Raw genomic sequence first — 24,000 nt, 5'->3', positions numbered from 1 at the left:
TCCTGAAAGCTGGATATCGGCTTCTGGGATAAATCTTGCCTGATGACCCATTCTTCTCTAATTAGTGCTTGGTGATTCTCCCAATTTCTGTTTTTGTTTAACCTGATTTTTGAGAATTGACCACAGGTTCTCAATAGGATTAAGATCTGGGCAGTTTTCTGGCCATGGACCCAAAAGTTCAATGTTTTATTCACCGAGTCACTTAATTATCACTTTTGCCTTATGACATGGTCTCTGTCATGCTGGAAAAATCTTTGTCCATCACCAAATTCCTACAATTGCACTTTGGTAACCATAGAATAATATGACTAAAAGATCCAAAAACATCGAACCAGCAAATTTTGAGAAACAAAAATGTTTGTGTCAAACTTAAAATTTTTGGCCTTGACTATAAACTGCCAAGAGGATATAATCCCAGGACTGTAAAGCAGAATGGTCAAAAGTTGAGCTGAGATGAAATTGTAACTTCCAATAGATAAAATTCCATTAATTCCATTAGACGCTCATCCTGCCTTGGGCCTCCCCACGGTTTACAATGCTGCCCTGGGTATGCAGACTAGCGGAACTGATTTCCGATATAAGAGAAAAAAAAAGTAAATAATAATAAAAAAAAAAAAAAAAATTAAAAAAAATTATATATACTGTATATACTGTATATATATATGAAGCTAAATAACCAGTGAGACAAACGACATGTACACAGAGCTAATAAATATTATAAATACACCCCAATAAGAGGATCCCTGAGTTGGCACATTTTTATCTTTGTGACTTTTGGACTGTGGTGCAATATAAATATTAAGCTCAATTAGTCACGTATCTAAGGGTATTTACTAATATTTATCGTCCAAATTTAGGACATTAAAGCCCCAAACCAAGAACAATTCCAACAACCAATTTTTTCTTGTTACTTTGCAACAGTCCATGCCCTTTGTGGTCCAGTTCAAGGGATTATCCTTGCAAAACCATGATCATTGGCAAGTAAACTGGATACAACTAAGGAATAACTTTAGAATATTGTGGAAATTAGTCACTGTCTTGCAGTACCTGGTTCACTGAACTCTCTGGAGTCTGGGCCTGTCCGTGGGGAGAGGCAGACGTTGTAAACATCTCATTAAATGACCTTGTTGGCCTAGATGGCAGGGCTGGTTTCCTAGGAGGAAAATATAGATATAATAGTACTCTAATATCTCAAAATAATCTTAATATTGCAGAAAACGCAACAAGACAGTTCTGAAAATTCCTGATTTAGGACGTTCAGGATGGAGAGTAAGCTCTTCTTAGAGAAGGGATGCCCTTACTGCAGGGACCTTCATTATTTAATAGCAAATAATATGTATAAATCCAGTGCAGTCTTGTATTCAGTAAAAAAGTATTTCTTCTTTATTAGAATAAATTGATATATATAAAATCCAGGGAATACAAAATCAATTCTAGCCCCAGGTCAGAGCGACGCGTTTCAAGAAGTTGTCTTAATCATGGTCCATGATTAAAACAACTTGTTGAAACGCGTCGCTCTGACCTGGGGCTAGAATTGATTTTGTATTCCCTGGATTTTATATATATATGAATTTATTCTAATAAAGAAGAAATACTTTTTTACTGAATATAAAACTGCGCTGGATTTATACATATTATTTGCTATTGCTTGGTTTTCCTAACCATCCGTGCGCTAGACTTTCACTACGGGACTGCAATATTAGTGAGCTGAACAACTTACTTTGCTTTTGTTCATTATTTAATAGTACAGAGGAATTTATGTAAGCTGGAGGTTTGAGTCGAGAAATAACAATTGAAATTTAACACAGATATATGTAATGTGATGTACTTAGGCAGAGTTTTATGTACTAAATAGTAAAATACTACGTAAAATGGGCACTAAAAAGGCCTCCGTGTTTTGTTGGACATCATAAGTGAGGAATGCCAGGGCAAATAAAATCATGGGATGTATTAAAAGAGTTATAGAGGCTCATGACAATAAGATAATTGTTCCTCTACACAAGTCACTAGTGTATCCACACTTAGAATATGGTGTATAATTTTTGTCTCTGAAGTATAAGAAGGACAAAGCTGAACTAGTGCAAGTGCATAGAAGAGCAACCAAGGATATTAAAGCAATGAGTGGAGATGAATGGACCTAGACTATAAAAGTCTGGATCCGCATGGTTTCAAAGTTTTCCAGGTGCCGGGCCCGGGATTCCGGCTGTTTGATCTGGATCCAGCACTCAAGAAGTTAAAAAAAAAGAAGAATAAAGGAAAAATAAAGAAAATAAGAATGAATCGAGCGCTTCATACTTACCGAGGCTCTGTCGCAGCTGTAAACTGCTCCCGTGCGGCTGTACTCTGCTCCTGCGGCTTCCGCTCATTATTGCTCATCCATATGCACTCAGTACTGCTTTCCCGCCCACGAGCAGGGCCTGGCCTCTGTGATTGGTTGCAGTCAGACGTGCCCCCAGCCTGTGTGATTGCGTGTGACTGCAATCAGTCACCGCTAATCGCGGTTCATTCATTCTCTCTATGGAGCGCACAGCGAGCAGTCATGCTCTATGGTCACTCGCTGTGACAGATGTAGCAGAGCTGTAATTGCCGTGGGACCTAGTGTGGATTACTTCGGACCTGCAGGGTGTTTGGGGGGTTAATAAAGTGGTGAAAGAAGGTGGTTTTTGTATTTTATTCCAAATAAAAGGATTTTTTCAGTGTCTGTTTATTTACTTTCACTTACAGATTAGTGAAGAGGGGGTGTCTCAGACACTGCCATCACGAACCTAGTGCTTAGTGACAGCTGTGGGCTGTTATTAACCCCTTATTACCCAGATTGCCACCGCACCAGAGAAATTGAGAAGAGCTTGGTAAAGCACCAGACTTGTCAACATCTAATCGATGCGACAATTCCGGGTGGCTCCAGGTTGCTATTTTTAGGCTTACTTTTACTGTACGAGTGAAGTCACACTGACGTAGACTCACCCCATGTAAAACAATGCTGCAGCTCACATCTGCAAATTTTTCCTTAGCCCTAATCAGACTGAGGAAAAAAAAAAAAAAAAAATCACAGCTTGCTGCAACTGTGGCCTGTGTTACCCTTTCGTGTGACTTGCGCGAGTATTAAGCCGCATCACCCGGAATGGCCTGCTACCCTCCGGACAATGAGCGTGCAGCTGCATAGAAATACATGCAGATGCACGCTTCTGCCCAGAGAGCAGCAGGCCGTTGCGGGTGATGTAACTCAATACTCGCGCGAGTCACACGCAAGTGTAACACCGGCCTGTCTGCAAGTCTCCTATCACTTGCACCCATACAAGTCTATGGGTGCAAGAGAAACATCGGACTGCACTCGGATGACATCCAAGTTCAGAGCGATATACACAAAGGGTGACAATGGAGGAGATGAGGGGGGGATTAACCCTTCAGTCTCCACAGCTATGACCTTATCGCAGGATCGGGTCACAGTCATATGGCACTCGGACCACGCTTGCAGCAGAGCCTAAGCCGAGGGTCATTAGCATATCGCATCCAATGCTCTTGCATCAGATGCCGTACTCTAGTGTGACCCCAACCTGCGATATACATGAGCGTAGCACCTGTGAATGGAAGCAGTTAACTGACATGCAGTCACACTGCCACACTGCCACTTAGTGAGGGGGCGCGGCTGACTGCAACCAATCACAGGCACCGGTGGGCGAGGAAAGCAGTGTATATTCAAAGAAAGCTGCTCCGGAAGTGAATGCGCGACCTGGAAGCAACTTGCTGCCATGACATAGCATGGGTGAGTACAGTGCGCCCGCTCCTATTTCCCTATCCCTTTTACCAACATTTTTAATCTCCAGTTTCTGATCTCCATAGGCTTATAAGGGAATCGGATTCCAGATTGGAACTGTTTTTTTTTTAAAAAAAAAAAAAAAAAAAGGTAACAGGGACCTGCCGATCCCGGTTTTCTTTGAGTCCGCCCAGCTCTAATGGAGTGCAGTACAAGGACAGGTTATCAGTCTTGGCGTAATTCCTTTTACAAAAACAAAGGCTTAGGGGGAATTTTATTACAATGTACAAATATATGAAGGGACAGTACAAATATATTTCTAATGATCTTTTTACAACTAGGCAAGCAATGTTGACAGGTGCATCTGCTACATCTAGAGGAAAGAAGGTTTAATCATCATCATAGATGCAGATTCTTTACTGTAAGAGCAGTGAGACTATGTTGATTCATTGAGTAAGTTGGATAAAGGCCTGGATGGCTTGAGTGACTTAATATTACAAGTTGTGGGTATTCCATTTCTGAAAATGGCAGGTTGATCCATGGATTTTGGTGTCGGGAAGGACTTTTTCCTCTAATGTGGAGCAATAGCCACCTGCTTTGTAAGTGTTTCGCCCTGCATTGGGCTCACATGGTAGCATTATAAGCTCGACTTGATGGGCCTAGTTTTTTTCTGACGGACCAGCTAATACTCCTCCTTTATGTATCTATGTAATATTGGGGCGCAGAGATTTTTATCAAGAATATTTTGTAGGATGACCGCACAATGTCGTTATTTTGGTAAATCAGATTCACATGTCTATTCTCTGTAGATTGCCGTGTCTATGGACACTGGGAGTGTTTACTGCCATGAACATCTTTCATTACACTCATATGTGGGGACGTGCCCCCTCCCCTTTAATATTGGGAAGAGATACAAAGAAATGTGTGTGTGCCAGCGCTAGAATCGGATTATGTGGATATAAACACACATTGTAATTTAATAACGCCGCGTTGTCCTCGGCACATCTGTTGTATATTCATGGCGGCCAGGCTACGATAGCATAGAGAAAGCAACAGGCAGAGTCCTAAAAACGGTCTCTGTTGCCTTGCTGCCCCTAGCAACCAATCACAGCGCAGCTTTCATATTACCAGAGCAGGTTAAGAGATTAAAGCTGAGCTCTGATTGGTTGCTTCGAGGGAAAAAATCAAAACAGCATTATTCTTATTACCTTTAGGCACTTTTTTACAATATATTTGATGGGTCGTTCTACTGTAGAGTGTGACATAAATTGGGGCCTTTGAAATCATCAAGCTCAAATAAAATGGGGTCTATTTAGCATATAGGACACATGGTCTTGTAGTACAAAATAGCAGACATGCCAAGTGTCAACTTCTAGATAGCATAGAGTGAACACTTCTGTGCCAAAAGGTCTTGATGGAGCCTCAAAAAATATTTAAAGCGGCACTACTCTTTTAGCATGTTATGGTAGATAGCCAACACTGAATGAACACTGGGATATGACCTCAGACCAACCCCAAAAAGCCCCCCCCCCCCCAAAAAGCAATCCACACCCCCCCCCCAAGTAGGCCTCCCCCATCCAAATATTTAACCCCCCGCCTAAAGTCTGGGAATGAAGGAGCCACAGCCTGTTTCAGTGCCTCACCCCCACCCCATTTTCCCCATCAGTGGGGGCACCATAGGTGAACGCACAGCTATCATATACTGATTGCAATAACTTGCCCTATACCATCATTTAGCACTAAATGCATATTCCCATCTCACTTTTTTATACTAGGTCCTTAGGATGGGTACAATGTGTCATTTTTAGATTTTACTTTACACCTGCTTGTATGGACCCTATACCAAATATGGTAAAGTAATTGTTGATCAATATTATTACAGAGACAGAGGGGGTATTTGGGCCCATAGGCATAGAAGCACATCTGTAACCACAACCTATTTTTGTAAAAAAAAATAGAGATTTCAGCTCACTCAAAACTAAGACGCTTCCCATGCACGGAACCTTGGAGCATGTGAAGGGTAAATTGTAGAAAAGAACAAAAATTCCAGCACAAGCGGAGGTCTTTAAAATGTAGTTTTATTCCAAAGCCATAAATCCATTAAAATCCAATAGCCCATATTGGACCACAAACAAGTTTCAGACATAGTTTTTATTCATTGCATACCAATGTAATGCATATAATGAATAAAGAGTACATCAGAAACGAGTTTCTAGTGATGAGCAAATGTGCTCTGCACTGCTCGATACTCAATCGAGTATTGTGCGGGTGGTAGACTTCCCAGGCGGCATATTCTTTGTCATTTTTACAGAAGCCCTGGCCTGGGGTGAGAGAGAGAGGCAAGAGAGAGAGAGGCAAGAGAGAGAGAGAGAAGAGAGAGGCAAGAGAGAGAGGAGAGAGAGGGAAGAGAGAGGGAAGAGAGAGGAGAGAGGAGAGAGAGGGAAGAGAGAGAGAGGGAAGCGAGAGGAGAGAGGGAGAGAGAGGGAAGAGAGAGAGAGTGAAGCGAGAGAGAGGGAAGCGAGAGAGTGAAGCGAGAGAGGAAGGGAAGAGAGAGAGAAGAGAGAGAAGAGAGAGAAGAGAGGGAAGAGAGGGAACAGAGTGGGAACAGAGGAAACAGAGGGAAGAGAGAGGGAAGAGAGAGAGAAGAGAGAGGGTAGAGAGAAAGAGAAGAGAGGGAAGCGAGAGAGAGAAAGAGAAGAGAGGGAAGCGAGAGAGAGAGGGAAGCAAGAGAGAGGGAAGCGAGAGAGAGAGGGAAGCGAGAGAGAGGGAAGCGAGAGAGAGGGAAGCGAGAGAGAGAGAGAGGGAAGCGAGAGAGAGGGAGGGAAGCGAGAGAGAGGGAAGCGAGAGAGAGAGAGGGAAGCGAGAGAGAGAGAGGGAAGCGAGAGAGAGAGAGGGAAGCGAGAGAGAGAGGGAAGCGAGAGAGAGAGGGAAGCGAGAGAGTGGGAACAGAGAGAGAGAGGGAAGAGAGAGGGAAGGAAGAGAAAGAGGGAACAGAGAGTGGGAACAGAGAGTGGGAACAGAGAGTGGGAACAGAGAGGAAAGAGAGGGAGGAGAGAAAGGAAAGAGAGAGAGGGGGGAGGAGAAGGGAGATGAGAAGGGGGAGAGAGAAGGGGGAGGAGAGAGAGAAGGGGGAGGAGAGAGAGAAGGGGGAGGAGAGAGAGAAGGGGGAGGAGAGAGAGAAGGGGGAGGAGAGAGAGAAGGGGGAGGAGAGAGAGAAGGGGGAGGAGAGAGAGAAGGGGGAGGAGAGAGAGAAGGGGGAGGAGAGAGAGAAGGGGGAGGAGAGAGAGAAGGGGGAGGAGAGAGAAGGGGGAGGAGAGAGAGAAGGGGGAGGAGAGAGAGAAGGGGGAGGAGAGAGAGAAGGGGGAGGAGAGAGAGAAGGGGGAGGAGAGAGAGAAGGGGGAGGAGAGAGAGAAGGGGGAGGAGAGAGAGAAGGGGGAGGAGAGAGAGAAGGGGGAGGAGAGAGAGAAGGGGGAGGAGAGAGAGAAGGGGGAGGAGAGAGAGAAGGGGGAGGAGAGAGAGAAGGGGGAGGAGAGAAGGGGGGAGGAGAGAGAGAGAGAAGGGGAAGGAGAGAGAGAAGGGGAGGAGAGAGCAGGGAGAGAAGGGAGAGAGATACCGCATCCCTGGACCTCCTGTTATGGGCTTTCGAACAAAAATGTTTGAGTTTCCCATGGACTTCCATTATGCTCGTTACTCGAGTCAAGCCAAGCGTCCAAACTGTTTGATTTGAGTAACGAGCACTCAGGCATTTCAGTGCTCGCTCAGCACAGTGTTTGTGGTTCAACATGCGCTATTGGATTTTTATGAATTTGGAATAAAACTTATACATTTTAATGACCTCCCCTTTAGCTAGATTTTTCTTCTCTTTTTACACAACCTACTTACCCCTATTTACCAATTTGAATCTCTAGTAAACCTTTATCTGAGCATGCTTTAGCGAGACCACCCTTGTTCTATCGAGATCTGCACCAATAAGTACCACAAAGCTCAAGGTATTGTTCTCTCACCCAGATGTTAGTTTTCTGACTGGTATGTCGTAGGCACGGATGACATTCACCAGGACCTTAATGTCCCCATCAGACAGGTTCTGAGCAGTGACCTTCTTCCGCTCTTTTCTCCTGGGTTTCAGTGGACGCTTCGGCTCCGCTAACTTGAAGAGATCCATTCCCAGGATCCTGAAACGTGAGCAGAAACCATCATTGGTCTGTATATCACATCATATATCTTCAAGTCTAACTATGCAGCAGTCCTCAGTGGAGTCCTCTAAAGATGGCTTGGAGAATTGCAACAGAATGGACAGCGATGGGTATAAAAAGTAATGAAGAAGTCTCACATTGGAATTTCCAATCATTAATTGTCAAGGTGGGAGACTGGGCTGTCGTCATTGTCAAAAGTATATCAAATAGCAGTAAATAAAATGATGCTGCAGTAATGTACTAGCTGTATGCCACCAGACTTACATAGTGATTGCATCTATGCTTTACTCAAAATATGCTAATAAGGTGATCGGTGCACCCTGGGTGTGGCCAGAGCGTTCAGTGCACCTTCCCACTTACATGTTTTCCAACCATCTCTGACATTCACTGGTTCCTGTAAAGACTGAGTGGTCAATCAATGAATAGGAAGGCGGAGATCGAGCCAAAACAAAGAGGGGGAAGGTGCACTGAACTGTTTGGTCACACCCAAGGTGCACCGAGTGCCTTAATAGCAGCCAGTCTTCTAGACTTGTATCCTGATCCACCTTCTTTGATTGCGGCAATAATTATGGCCTGTTGGGCGGTGCACAATGGCATTACTACATTATTAAAGTATCTTCCAAGCCATTTTCTAGAGCAATGGTCTTTAATGTATGCCTCTCCAGCTGTTGTGAAACTACAACCCCCAGCAGTCTCTGTCCAGCATGGTTGGGATCCTGGTTTCACACCAGCTGTAGAGTTACCAGATCTAGACCACCGCTTCATTGACCTCCATGAGGACTGCCGTATAGGACTGATACTAGGTATCACTATGGTACAAAACACCACCATAAAGTTGTAAAAAAACTAGTGTCTAGAAATGGAAAACACGCGACTGTGATTTTAAAGAGGTGTTACCCAAATTTTGAAGATATTACATTATACCACTTTAAATTTAATCAACCCAGGTCCTATCAATGTTCCATTATATGAGATAAAGAAATGGCCGAGAAAGGACGTTGACTTCCCTTATTCTACCACGATCTGTAGAGGATTGTGTCCAAATACTTATATTTTACAACTTTATAGTGAGAGCTTATTCCTACACAGGCAATAACCAAGGGATGATACTGGAGGCAACGGTCACATCATAGAAATGTAATGCAGGGGTGGATTTTCATAGCTGTGACACACTGGTAAAGGTGGTATGGTGTAAATGGATAGACCCTTGGTTTGTTGCCAGTGCACTGAGTGAAGACTTGAACAATGATGGATGACGTACCCGGAGCCACTAGAACTTAGTATAAAAGGCAAAGCAGAAGTAAAAAAGTATAAATATAGATCAAAATGACATACAGACACATGGAGAAATGATCACAACATACTAGAAGAATGAAATAACACGTCAGTGATACAAAGCCCTCGTTATGACATGTTACTTAAAGGGGTTGTCGACTACAAAAAAAAAAAAAAAAAAATCTTGTGAGGTGTTCCTAATATATCGTACTTTTTGTTTTATAAGACGCACTGGATTATAAGACGCACCCCAAATTTAAAGTAAAAAAAAAAAAAAAGAAGAAGTCCGTTTTATAATCCGGTGGTGTCTTACCGGGGAGGGCGTGAGGCGGTAGTCACAAGAGGCAGGAGCAGTGCTGGAGTATGGCGATGCTGCGGGCGGTGCACATGGGGGCCCAGATGCTCACTGCGGCGCTGTGCTAGAGCGCTGCTCTGTGCTGGGGCAGCGGGCGCTGCTCTGTGCTTGTGGCGGGTGGTGAGGCACGAGCCATTCTGAAGATTTCAGCGAGTGCGAGCTTAAAAGGAATGGCGCTCAGAGTCGGCGAGTGCACAGATTGACTTATTGGCTCAATGACAAGCCAAGATCTCATCTGCGCACATGCTACGTCTATGTGCCATTTTCCTTAAGTCCGCTGCTGGGACGTCAATGGACCGGAGGTGACGAGTACGCTTATGAGATATTGAGCTGAGAGCTCAATCTGCACACACGCAGACTCTGGGAGCCATGATTTGAAGCCCTCACCGCTGACATCTTTAGGATAGCCCGTGCTTCACTGCCCATTACACAGAGCCTCACTGAGCAGCGCCTCCTGCCGCACAGAGCAGAACCGCCCACCACACAGAGCAGCACCCACAGCCCCAGCACAGAGCAGCACCCACAGCCCCAGCACAGAGCAGCAGCCGCAGCACAGCATTGCCCCTGCCTCCTGCGACCCCTCTCTACCGCCCCCCGGTAAGGTACATTCAGATTTAAAGACACATCCCTCATTTTGCTCCAACATTTTTGGGAGGAAAAGTGCGTCTTATAATCTGAAAAATACGGTAAACATATACAAGTTATTAATATATTTTTATATCCAACAGTGTCTCAAAAAATAAGTATGTTGTTACCTAGTCACGGCTCTCCAATCTATAAAACACTAGAAATACTCTGTACATACATCAATGGAAAAAAGCTGCAGTACAAGACACCGCCATGTGGAACAGTACCGGGAAGACGATTGATGAGGTTAGATTATTATTTATTTATGTTTAGAGTACCATTGATTCCATAGTGCTGGACATGTGAAAAGGGTTTACATACAAAGTACAGATATAAATTACAATGAATAAAACATTAGTGGCAGGCTGGTATAGAGGGGGGAGGGTCCTGACCTTGCCGGCTTACTGTCATACAATACCTTTAATAGGGCAATAAGCAGCAGTTGGATCATTTGCATTGATAATTTTTTTTTATACATTGTCCATAAGAAATACAGAATATGCTGAATGGAATATTAACAGGAAAGATGTCCTGATATTACTGCCCCTAATCAGAACACATGGGGCATGTAATTTTTCACTGATGTCTCTATGGCCCCAAAGCAATGCTCTAGGCCTGTTTTGAAAGAACATGAAAATGATTCTCAACGTGCGTTATGGGCGAGTTGATGTACTCTGAATGTATCAGTCGTCTTCTTGGCTTTCTCAGAGCTAGAGCATTGCTTTTGGGTCATACCAGTACCAATGGACTAGTACCAGTAAGACCAAGTAAACATTATGACAAATACTGTTTAAAGGATGATCTTTTTGGAAACCTATGATTTCCACATACCACTTAGGAGAGTTGAGCAAAAAGATTCACAGGACTCTCGTCTAACAACCACTTTGGTAATCAATGGCTGACAGATAAGATCCTTGCCAACCTCCCACCTGTCAGCATCCATCCCCAGCACCTTTGCTGAATAGTAGGCTTTCCAATCAGAAGAGGGATGCTGGCTGGTAGGGTGAGGTCCAAGGACCCTGGTCCAACCACCACTTTGGTAGTCCTTGGCTGACGGACCAGATCCCTGCAAACCTCCTTCCACATGTTAGCATCCATCCCTGGGATCTCATCTGAATAGTAGGCTTTTCAACCAGAAGAAGGATGCTGGCTGGTAGTAGGAGGTTCACAAGACTCTGGTCCAAACACCACTTTGGTAGTCCACAGCTGACGGACCAGATCCCTGATAAGTCCTCCCACCCGTCAGCATCCAAGAACATAATATAGTGTGGCGCCCTGGACAAGCCAGAACGTCATGGGTACTGCAACAACACACCCCGGCTAGGCACATCAAGGTCAGACAAAAATCCTTGTTGCCTCCCTCCAGGGGCTGATGTCCACACCAGGGGGTGGAGCCAGGCGGTTGGCCCCACCCACCGAGGAGTTCACAGTCCTGGAGGCGGGAAAAGGAAGGCAGTTGAGTTGAGCTGAGGGGTGAAGTGGTAGCGGAGCAGACTGACCGTGTCCGGGTGCGTGGCCCGGACACATACAGCAAGGTTGGCAGACGGTGGTGACCGTCTGCAGGAGGGGCTGATTGACGTGAACCATAAGGACCGGGGACGGGCGGTGGCCCGCCGGTACTGGATCGGGGAGCGAAGAGAAGCCAGCACCATTCGGCAGGGCCTACGGACCCCGACCAGGCTTGGAGTCGCCGTAAAACCGGTCAAATCCGTTAGCGAAGGGAACCTCTGGGGTTTCCCAGCAGCCAAGACCCGATTGAAGGCAACCGCTCAAACCGTGAAGGGAAATACAGTCACCGACAAGGCTACAGTTCCCAGGGCCAGAGCCTGAGGGCAAAAGGGGCTCCCTCAGCCTCCATCCAAGCTGGGGAGCGGGTTACCGGTGGGAAGCCACCAGAACAGAGAACATAACACAGGTGCAGGGAAAGGCAGTCACCGCCAACCTACCGGGAGAAGAACCACCGCAGCAGTCTGTGGGACCCGTCCATCCAGCCGTTTGTTTTACCGGAGACTTTGCATTCATTATTGGCTGAGTGAGTATCACCGTGCCGCGCGGCACCGCGCTGCCCCCGTGGCCCTGCACCTCACCAGGCCCCGTAACCCGCCTGCCATTCCTCCCTCACCGGGCCCCGGGACAACCAACCCCCCTACCCACGGAGGGGAAAAAACAACATCCAAGCTGCTCCCTGTCATCGCTCCCGGGATCCCCGTCCAGAGCAGCGGTGGTGTCACAACCTCACCACAACCGTGGGTGGCGTCACGGACAATAACTCCCCAAAACCATTCCCCTTTTCACTCACGGGCGAGGAACGCATCTTGAGTCCCCGGATCCGGCCCACCGCTCGAGCCACCGAGCAGCAAGCGAAGCAGCAGCAGTGCCGGACCCGAGCGTGGTGAGCGCAGCGTCCCCTCCCCGCCCGCAACATAGCATGATTATGTATTTCGGTGTGCATCTCCAGGGATTAGAAGTTGGGTTTTAAGTTCTATTTCTAAGAGGTTATACTGTATTAAGTTTGTTACATTTGAAGGACAACTTTGACGGCTCCTAAATTATTTTACATAACCTGATCAGTGGCTGAGGAACCATTGCCATATGTAATAAGACATATATAAGCTCATCTTACCCAAGACTGGGGATATCCTCTTCAACCACCAAGTCAGAAAGAATGAAATGATGTTTCGCTATCAGGAACCGATTAATCACAGATTCCCTAACCTGACAAAATGAAAAATAAAAATAGGCATCACTTATACAAAAAACGTAAGTTCCTGTCCTTGGTCTTGTAGGACAATGTGTTGGCCGCAGGTAAAGCCCGGTCATTCTTGAGCATAAAAAATATGATCATGTGGGGCCAATCAATTGTATTTTTTTAATTTTGGAAATGGAGGTGGAAGCTTACAGAGATAATCTGGCTTATGTAGCAGGGCTGAACCTAGTATAGTGTATAGAGCCAGAAGACCACAGAGAAACACAGGTCCATACATGGTCTAGTGGCCATTCTGGGGTACTGCAGTTCATGTTCTGTTGAAGTGAATGAGAGCCGCCCGAGTTACAATACCATTCAGTAGTCTTCTACTAGGCATTGCTCCTACTAACCAGTTCCCTACCCCACACTGATGAGGGGCAAATACCCCGAAACAGCTGTCTGTGGATGGATACCGTGTTTTGGTATAGGCAGTTTCCTTGATTGGAGACTGCCCTTCCCGTGGTTGTTCCTTCTCAGTGAAAGACCTGGCTAGTTTCCTGCCAGCGTTAAGAAACAAGGGATGGTGTCTCCGCGGCATTCTTGTTTTGTGAGTTACAATACCAGGCATTGGCCATTACACAGGGTATGGAGCTGTGATGTTTGGCACTGTACTCTGTGCATGTATCCACAGCAGGAGCTGTAAACAGATGATCGATGGGGCTGCAGGGTGTTTAACCTCCACTGATAAAGCTAAGCTGACCTACTTGAAGAAGTCAACATCCAACTTGGACAACCAATTTCAGGTACACAGCTGAATAAAAAAAAAAATCAGAACTCCTGCATGTGTGTAAACCTTCTTTTGTCTATGTCTTTAGGCATCATATACCTTGTGGAGATATTTGGCAACCATAATCCGATGTGTATCCAAATGTGTTTCTGCGGTGCCAACATCCTGGTCCTGTAATTTCTTCTCATAGTCCTAGATTAAAAAAAAGCAAAATAAAAAGCATCCAAATATTGAGATTAGGTTAATATTTTGAGCTTCAATTTATGCTTATTTTCTGTAAGAGTCAGGTACTGTGGATAGGTTTTAGCTATGATTGGACTTGTCCACCCGAGGATCATCCGATGAGCCCAGGATCTGATAACAATGGGGTCCTAACACAATAAGACTCAGATGAAGCTGCCAATAGGGCATAGAACAGATGCTTGCTCGTTAGTCTGCATAATTGGAAAGATGATCAGACATATATGTTGCAGTACTTATCCATATTTTTTCAGGAAACTCTGAACAAACCTGGAACATCTTTTCTTAAACCTCTGCTTTGTACTGCACCTCTGCGATTCCTACACACTTGGGTTTTAAAATCATGATGGTTTATCCTACCGGACATGGCCCAATCAATCAGTGCAGGGAAACATCCCAATGGCAACAGTATAAAAGCACAACACAGATCTTAGATAATGATGCCCCGAAATTATTATTATTATAGGGAATACAAGTATTTAATTATTTGGAGAAACATTTCCGCCAGGAGCAGTGACAGGTCCTTTATGACGTATGTTCACACAGGCAGGCTTTTGCTGAATGTTTTGCAAATATTCTTACTCTGTGACCTCTGATGAATAATAAGACATATATGACATCCGGTGAATCAAAATATATGATTTACGATAGTAAATTTGGTATACATAACCTTATTAATCATACGACCAGTGTATGATAGTGGGCATGTAATAGCTCTGTGGGGGTGGGATAAGCCTGCAGAATCATTTCCTCAGGTGGACCAAAAGTGCATCAGGAGCTTTTATTTTTCAGGTGGCTTGTACTCCTCTGTGGTATCTTTGCTGAAAACTTTGCTGAACTTCTACCTGAGTCATCTAATAAGTCTTTCATGCTTTTCCCCCTGTGCGTCCCCCTTGTGTCTTCTATAGTTATTTAGTGGGATTGACGAAGAGCTCATCTCATCCGTTCCCTATTTAGAACCCAGCACTAGGGATATCTAGAGTCAGGTATCTGGCTTGGCGCATAGGTGCGGAACCTATCTAGGGTGGTAAGGGACCCCAGGGACCAGCGGTCACCACCTTCCCTTTCCCTAGAGACAGTGTTTACCTTCCCTTTCACTGTGCCATTGGCACTTCCCCGTACCTAGCGTGACATCTGCACTCTGTGACCCAACTTTATGGCCGAGTTCCCGAAGTTCGTTCCACTTGTCAATAATATCACTCACAGGTATTGAATTTAGGAGGCAAGAAAGACTATAAACAGACTTGTTACACCGGTGGCTCCTATTACAGTACTGCCCTGGTATCAGTGAGGTCTTTACCACCAGCCATGCTGTCTGTCACACGTTAGTAATGACAGATGGCATGGCAAGGGGCTGAATGTTTTACACTGGGGGTGATGAGATGGAAGGAAAAACTTGAATTTAAAAATAAACGCTTATGACCTATTGTACCGCCCCGCGCTCGGCTGCAGCCAAGCCGCTCTGATCCGGGCTCGTTGGTGGGTGGCTCGAGCGCCTCCAGACCCGGGGTCACTTCGCTCTGAAAGGGGGTGCTGGCGCTTTTGGTGGGGGTTAGGTAGGTGCACGTCCGGAGCCGCGCTTGAGTTCGTGACGCCACCCACGGGATGTGGTGAAGGTGTAGACACCACCGCTGCGATTACTAGGCACCCAGGGGAGATGGTGGTGCAGCAAGTTGTTAACTCCTCCATGGGTAGGGGTGATGGCCCCAGAACCCATTGGGGGTTGCTGGGTGGTGCGCGGCCGGATGGTACTGTTGTACTCACAGTTATTGACACACACAAGTCTCTGGTAAACCAAGTTGATGGTGGTCGGTGCCCGCAGCCGGCTGCGTCTGGTCCCCCACCCGGTTCGGTGGTCTTGGCCTTTCTCCTGCACCGTGTTGTGTATTTGTGGGCTACCTGCGCTTCAGCGACGGGAGTCCGCTCCCTGGCTTTCTGAATGTGGCTGGCCCGTGGGATCTCTCTGACTGTGCGGTGGCTTTCTATCCCCCTAGGTGGGCTGTTGTCTTCAGTCGGGACTTGGGTGGGAAAGGACCTATAGTCCAGACCGCAATCAGTTAATTAACTCAGTCCAGTGGATTCTGGATCTCGTTTCAGGGTCTGAGTATCTCCCCCTGTGTGCTCCGAGTCGGTTCCCCGGGTCGGTACCGGTGGGCCACTACCCTGTCCCAGTCCACCACGGTTCCACAGAGCCGTCTTCCCGGCTCCTGCAGGCTAAGGCCACCGAATGCCTCCTAGCCAAAGGTACCAGGGCTCCGACCCCAGCACCTGTCAAGACTGCTGCAGACCTGGGCACAGGCCTGCTTCACTGACCAACTCCCAACTGACTGTGTTTCCTGCCTCAGGCCCTCTGAACTCCTCGGTGGGTGTGGCAAACTGCCTGGCTCCGCCCCCTTGGTGTCTCCATCAAGCACTGAGAGAGGTGACTAGGTTTTAATGGTTGGCTGACGACACCTTATTGGGGGACAGGTGTGGTGCGGGGTCTATCTGTGACTACCTGGCTAGTCCAGGGCGTCACACGATCACCATTGTCCAGAGAGCGTATGTATCTGTATACAGATATACATACAGGCTTATTTGTCTCCCAGTATTTATTCTCTCTATATAAATGTATAATTGAACCTTTTTACCATAAACATCTTGTCTGGGATTTCTCTCTCCTTTATGGGCACCATCTTGAAATTGCGGAATTCTGCCACTTCCTGGTTTCGGAGCTGGAGAAGACGGAAGCGTTTTGACCTCCTGAGGTCGTCGTCTGATACAAAGTCAAACTCCTTCTGCAGCTGCTCCAGTCTGAAGAACTCGGGAACGTACGTGTCCCCAGTGTTTGCTACCTAAAGAAAATGGAGAATGAATTGATGGAATAGATCCAGAGCCTCCTGGATACAATACAGGGACCGAGAAACCGTAGCAGTTAGGCAAGAAGCTTTGTAGGCCTGTAGCTCATTTCTTAGGCATTTAGAAGAAAATAAAGGTGAATGTTTAACAAATGGATATAACTTTACAACAGTACAATCCCAGTTCCACTCAGTCCCACATATACAGGCAGTTATTCTCATTACAGATAGGCTGAGCAGCAGCACTCAATGTCAAGCAGCAGCTGCTAAAGCAAACAAGATTTTAGGGTGTATAAAAAGAGAGATTAGATCCCGTGATCCCAACGTATTGTTACCCCTCTATAAATCACTTGTAAGGCCACATCTGGAATATGGGATCCAGTTTTGGGCTCCATTTTTTTAAGGCTATGTGCGCACGGTGTGTTTTTTGCGCATTTATCGGGTGCGTTTTTGGTCTAAAAACTGCATGACTTTGCTTCCCAAGCAAAGTCTATGAGTATTCATTTTTGCTGTCCGCACAGTGCAGTTTTGTTTTAGGTGCGTTTTTTGTGGTGACCACAAAAATGCAGCATGTCAATTATTTCTGCGTTTTTGCCAGCGATTTTCACCCATGCGATGCATTGGAAAAAACGCAGCAACAAAAACGCGGCAAAAAAAACGCACAAAAACCCCTGCGTTTTTTATGCTCTTTCTTTTACCGTGAGTGTGTTTTTATGCGTTTTTTGCGGTTAAAAACTCTGCATCTTTGTGGTCACAAAAAAACGCAACGTGCGCACATAGCCTTATTAAAAGGACATTCAGACGTTAGAGTCAGTTCAAAGGCGGCTAACTAGACTAGACTACTACAAGGAATGGAGGCCTCACATATGATGACAGGTTGAAAAAGTTAGATATGTTTAGCTTGGAAAAAAGACGTCTCAGAGGAGATCTCATTTATATGTATAAATACATGTGTGGTCATTATAAAGGACTGGCACATGACTTATTTCTTCCAAAGACAATACTAAGGACCAGGGGGCACTCACTGCGAGTGGAAGAAAAGCGATTCCGGCAGCTAAATAGGAAAGGGTTCTTTACAGTTAGAGCAGTCAGACTGTGGAATGCCCTACCACAAGAGGTAGTAATGGCAGATACTATAACAGCTTTTACAAATGGGCTGGATGATTTCCTCAGTACACACAACATTGTCTGTAATAAATAACAAATTGGTGGAGGAAGGTTGAACTAGATGGACTGGGGTCTTTTTTTCAACCTATGTAACTATGTACCATTATTCTGGCTTTTGTATAGACTTAGTCAATAGGAAGAAATTCAAAGTATACTGAAGGCACCACGACTATTAACAGCAATAACTACATACTGTCCATTTTTTTTATTATTTCTACTGAAAAATTCTGTTTGCATAAGAATAGAGTAAATTATATTTAAACAGCTCTGTCACCATATTTTACAATTCAGTCTACATAAATTATCAAATTGATTTCTTACACCTAAAAGGCTGATGTACTTACTATGAGAATCCATACTAGAATGGTTATATAATCTTGGGACTAAAATGAGCATTTTATGAATCCAGTTTTAGTAAGAAATTGCTCATAAGTCCCAGCTGCATCTTATTTGGAGCAGCGTGAGATTTCAGCAGGGAGGAGGGCCACTGAGGAGCTGTTCACACAGGCTTGGTGAATGGAGAAGAAGGAGTTAAAACACAAGTGCTATTGTGCTAAACAAAAAAGAAGAAAAAAAAGTACACAGTGGCTGCTGATACGCTGCAGAACAAATAACACGAGTGGTGGTAGCCACAGAGCCAACAATACTGTGGAAACCACCAGCACACAAAAAGGGGTTGGCCAGTTGTGGGCAATGCCTTTACATTTTCACACAGATATTACAGACATTTGGACATGGATTTTCACAGTAAGTACACCAGCCTCATCATGTCTGAGAAACCTATATAATACTGATCCACATTAATCATAAGTCATGCATCGTACATCTCACCGTAATGAGCTGCATAAGAGCTGCATTGCTGGGGTCATTGGGATCGAGCTTGGATTCTGCGGCCCACTTGGCTAGCTTCTTCATGTCAGTCAGTCCAGTCGCTCCAATAGAAGACACCGCGTCAATATTGTTTAAGGCCCTGTAATTCAATATTTCCATTATAATTTGACACATACAAAACTCTACGACCACGGTCAGTTTATTGAAGAAGCACGCATACGATCCAAAGAGAATAATACAATCTTGTTATCTTAATGTTGCAGATAAGAATATATTTTCTCTATGAAGAAGGAAAAATCTGTCTAAACATCTATTAACAGGTAAGGAATTATCCCACTCCGGAAAAGATATTACATTTACTACATCCGTTTCCTTTCTCACAGGTATGGGAATAAGGCAATTCTATCCATTCAACTTAGTGGCGCTTCCATCATTAAAGGGAATCCATCACCAGATTTTTGCGTTGAAATCTGGAAGCAACATGATATAAGGACAGACACCCTAATTCCAGCAATGTGCCACTTACTGGGCTGCTTGCTGTCATTTTTCTACAATCACTGTTTTCTCTGCGGCAGAACTACCAGTTCTCTGAATGCTGAACCCTGTAAAATTCAGCCCACACCACTAATTGGCAGCTTTATGTGTACAATGTGTATAAGCAGAAAGCACTCAATCAGTGGTGGGGTAGGGTTACACACAACAGAAAGAATACATGGCACAGGACAAGTAATCCTTTAGTAATTTCCTGCTGATAAAACACTGATTTGATTGAAACACACAGAACAGTAAATGACACTGCTGGAATTAGGGCCTCTGCACCCACATTATGTTGCTCTCACATTAAATAAAGAAAATTTGTCAGCACATTTTAATTGTTGTCACTAAACCATGATTCCTTATGCAGTATGCTCCCCTAGTGGTACCGCAATTCATTATGCTGTATGCTCCCCCTAGTGGTACCATAATTCCTTATGCTGTATACTCCCCCTAGTGGTACCATAATTCCTTATGCTGTATATACTCCCCTTAGTGGTACCATAATTCCTTATGCTGTATACTCCCCCTAGTGGTACCATAATTCCTTATGCTGTATACTCCCCCTAGTGGTACCGTAATTCCTTAGGCTGTATACTCCCCCTAGTGGTACCGTAATTCCTTATGCTGTATACTCCCCCTAGTGGTACCGTAATTCCTTATGCTGTATACTCCCCCTAGTGGTACCGTAATTCCTTATGCTGTATACTCCCCCTAGTGGTACTGTAATTCCTTATGTTGTATGCTCCCCCTAGTGGTACCATAATTCCTTATGTTGTATGCTCTCCCTAGTGGTACCGTAATTCCTTATGCTGTATACTACCCCTAGTAGTACCATAATTCCTTATGCTGTATACTCCCCCTAGTGGTACCATAATTCCTTATGCTGTATACTCCCCCTAGTGGTACCGTAATTCCTTATGCTGTATGCTCCCCCTAGTGGTACCGTAATTCCTTATGCAGTATGCTCCCCTAGTGGTACCGTAATTCCTTATGCTGTATACTTCCCCTAGTGGTACCGTAATTCCTTATGCTGTATACTCCCCCTAGTGGTACCGTAATTCCTTATGCTGTATACTTCCCCTAGTGGTACCGTAATTCCTTATGCTGTATACTCCCCCTAGTGGTACCGTAATTCCTTATGCTGTATACTTCCCCTAGTGGTACCGTAAGTCCTTATGCTGTATACTCCCCCTAGTGGTACCGTAATTCCTTAGGCTGTATACTCCCCCTAGTGGTACCGTAAGTCCTTATGCTGTATACTCCCCCTAGTGGTACCGTAAGTCCTTATGCTGTATACTCCCCCTAGTGGTACCGTAAGTCCTTATGCTGTATACTCCCCCTAGTGGTACCGTAAGTCCTTATGCTGTATACTCCCCCTAGTGGTACCGTAAGTCCTTATGCTGTATACTCCCCCTAGTGGTACCGTAAGTCCTTATGCTGTATACTCCCCCTAGTGGTACTGTAATTCTTTATATATTAGGAGATCTCATTTATATGTATAAATACATGTGTGGTCAATATAAAGGACTGGCACATGACTTATCCCTTCCAAAGACAATACTAAGGAGCAGGGGGCACTCACTGCGAGTGGAAGAAAAGCCATTCCGACAGCTAAATAGGAAAGGGTTCTTTACAGTTAGAGCAGTCAGACTGTGGAATGCCCTACCACAATAGGTAGTAATGGCAGATACTATAACAGCTTTTAAAAAAGGGCCGGATGATTTCCTCAGTACACACAACATTGTTGGTTATAAATGACTTAGTGACTAAATGTAGAACTGGTGGAGGAAGGTTGAACTAGATGGACCTAGGTCTTTTTTCAACCTAAGTAACTATGTAACTATGTATACTCCCCCTAGTGGTATCGTAATTCCTTATGCTGTATACTCCCCCTAGTGGTATCGTAATTCCTTATGCTGTATACTCCCCCTAGTGATATCGTAATTCCTTATGCTGTATACTCCCCCTAGTGGTACCGTAATTCCTTATGCTGTATACTCCCCCTAGTGGTACCGTAATTCCTTATGCTGTATACTCCCCCTAGTGGTATCGTAATTCCTTATGCTGTATACTCCCCTTAGTGGTAGCTGCTGGCAGACAGAATTTTATCATTTTACCATGGATTATAATGGGATTTCTGAAGTAGAAAACAAAGCTCTGATGCTTAAAAAATACATCAAGAAACTTATTAGTAGAGATTTGTTTATCCCCATTTAGCTTAAAAAATAAATGAAAAATGGATGTTAAAAGGCGGAGCGAACCTTTAATCAAAATAGGAGGACTAACACATCTTGTAATGACATATCCACTTACCGCTGAACATTTTGTTGTGACAGAGGGGGAACTAGTGGCACCCCATTCTCCCCAACTGCCCACGATACACAGCATGCAACTTTTCCAGATGTCATCAAAGCTACTTTATTACTTCCATCAGCCTCAAAGGAAAAGGGGACATCTATTTAAAAAAAAAAAAGAAAGAGGGCGGGTGAGGGGAGTAAATTAACATACAATAATAGTCACTCGCATTGAAGGCAACACCATTAAATGGCGTGACTCTGATCGTAAGCTTTTTTCTAATGCATGTAATGTTAAACAGTCAAAGTCACCACCAAAATATTTAATAAAACAAGCAAAAAAAAAAAAAAAAAAAAAAAAGTATTCATACCCTGTGAACTTTTCCATATTTTTTCACATTACAACCACAAAAGTAAATGTATTATATTGGCATTTATATGATACACCAACACAAAGTACCAAGCATTTGTGAAGTATAAATGATACAGGGTTTTCTAAATATTTAAAATATAAATCTGAAAATTGTGACGTGTATTTGTATTCCGTTCCCTATAGTCTGATATCCCTAAATATAATCCTCAGTTGCCTCCAGATCTCACTTTATTAGTGCATTGTGTCCACCTGTGTGTAATGTATTCTCAGTATAACTACAGCTGTTCTGTGAAGATCTCAAAGAAGATATCAAAGAAGAGATTTGTTTGAGAAAATTAGGGATAAAACAGCATCATGAAAACCAAGGAACACACCAGACAGGTCAGGGATAAAGTTGTGGAGAAGAGTAAGGCAGGGTTAGGTTATAAAAAAATATAAATATATTAAGCTCTGAACAACTCATGGAGCGCTGTTCAATCCATCAATCAAAAATGAAAGGAGTATGGCACAACTGCAAACCTACCAAGAAGTGATGGGTGGACCTGGACTGTAAAAGTCCGGATCCGGGCAGTTTCAAACGTACTAAAGTGTCGGGTCCGGAATTCTCAGGGAATTCCAGGTATTGATCCAGATCTGGTACTCGAGTAATATAAAAAAATAAAGGAAAAATTAAGAAAAAAAAAATAATATAGCAAGCGGCGCTTTATACTTACCGAGCAACCAGCATAGCTGTAACTGCTCCCGCGGCCTCTCATTCATTTCCTGGGCCGCGCATTAGTCTCCATGCACATGCAGGGAATTCCCCCCCAACCGGTCTCTGTGAATGGTTGCAGTCAGATGTGTCCCCACCCTGAATGACAGCCGTGTGCTTATCTTGGCTGTGTATCAAAATAAAAGGAACCACATGCGGCTTTTTAATTATTTAAATAAATAATTTAAAAAAACAAAAAACCTGCATGCAGTCGCCCCCAATTTTGATACACAGCCAAAGATAAGGCCCAAGTGCGGGAGGTTGGTATTCTTATGGTTATTGAGCCCCACAGCCTAAAAATAGCAGCCTGCAGCTGACTGGGATTGTCTCATCCAATAGATGTGACATGCCCGGCAATTTATCAGGGTCTTCCCAATTGCCTTGGTGAGGTGACAAATCGAAGTAATGAGGTATTAATATCAGCATCCTCTAATCCCCCTATCCCTTCTACGACCATTTTTATGCGCCGGATTCTGGTCCCCATAGATTTATATGGGGATTGGTGTCTGGCCAGATAACCAATATCAAGCCCGGACCAAAACCAGATTTTTTTTTTTAATTATGGTTAGGTCCGCTGGTTCCGGTTACCTGTGAGTCTGCCCATCACTACTATCCACCTAAACTGATATCCCAAGCAAAAAAAGCACTAATTAGAGAAGCAGCCAAGAGACCCATGGTCACTTTGGAGGATCTGGAAAGGTCCACTGCTCAGGTGAGAGAATCTGTCCAGAAGACAACTATTAGTCATATGCTCCACAAATCTGGGATTTTTGGAACAGATGCAAAAAGAAAGCCATTTTTGAATCCAAGCCATAAGAAGTCCCATTTGCAATTTACAAAAAGCAGTTTAGGGAACACAGCAAGCATGTGGAAGAAGGTGCCCTGGTCAGAAAACACTGAAGTTGAAATTTTTGGAATTAAAGCAAAACGCTACATCTGATGGAAAACTAACACTGCACATCACCCTGAAACCACCATCCCCACCGTCACACATGGTGGTGGCAGCATCATGCTGTGGGGAGGCTTTTCTTCAGCAGGGACAGGGAAGCTGATCAGAGTTGATGGGAAGATGGATGGAGCTAAATACAAGGTAATCTTGAAGGAAAACCTGTTAGAGGCTGCAGAAGGGATGAGACTTGGTCGAAAGTTCACCTTCTAGCAGGATATTGACCCTAAATATCCTGCTAGAGCTACAATGGATGGTTTAGATCAGAGCATATTCATGTGTGTGAATGGCCCAGTCACCGTTCAGATCTAAATCTTGTTGAGGATCTGTGGGAAAATTAATAAATT

General features: G+C 44.5%; 1 protein-coding gene across 1 annotated transcript in view; it reads right to left on the bottom strand.

Moving 5' to 3' along the window:
- The window catches only part of CC2D2A (coiled-coil and C2 domain containing 2A), a 180,422-nt gene that overhangs the window by 41,909 nt on the left and 114,513 nt on the right, over positions 1 to 24,000 (bottom strand). Inside the window, 7 exon segments of the mRNA XM_075346899.1 lie at positions 1,048 to 1,153; positions 7,759 to 7,926; positions 12,828 to 12,919; positions 13,777 to 13,869; positions 16,548 to 16,751; positions 18,753 to 18,891; positions 21,603 to 21,744. Of these exon segments, the coding sequence (XP_075203014.1) occupies positions 1,048 to 1,153; positions 7,759 to 7,926; positions 12,828 to 12,919; positions 13,777 to 13,869; positions 16,548 to 16,751; positions 18,753 to 18,891; positions 21,603 to 21,744 (944 nt within the window).

The sequence above is a fragment of the Anomaloglossus baeobatrachus genome, chromosome 1 (genome assembly GCF_048569485.1).
Source record: "Anomaloglossus baeobatrachus isolate aAnoBae1 chromosome 1, aAnoBae1.hap1, whole genome shotgun sequence".
NCBI lineage: Eukaryota > Metazoa > Chordata > Amphibia > Anura > Aromobatidae > Anomaloglossus > Anomaloglossus baeobatrachus.
Note: the sequence above shows the minus strand (reverse complement) of the source record. Positions and strands in the feature narration are given on the sequence as shown.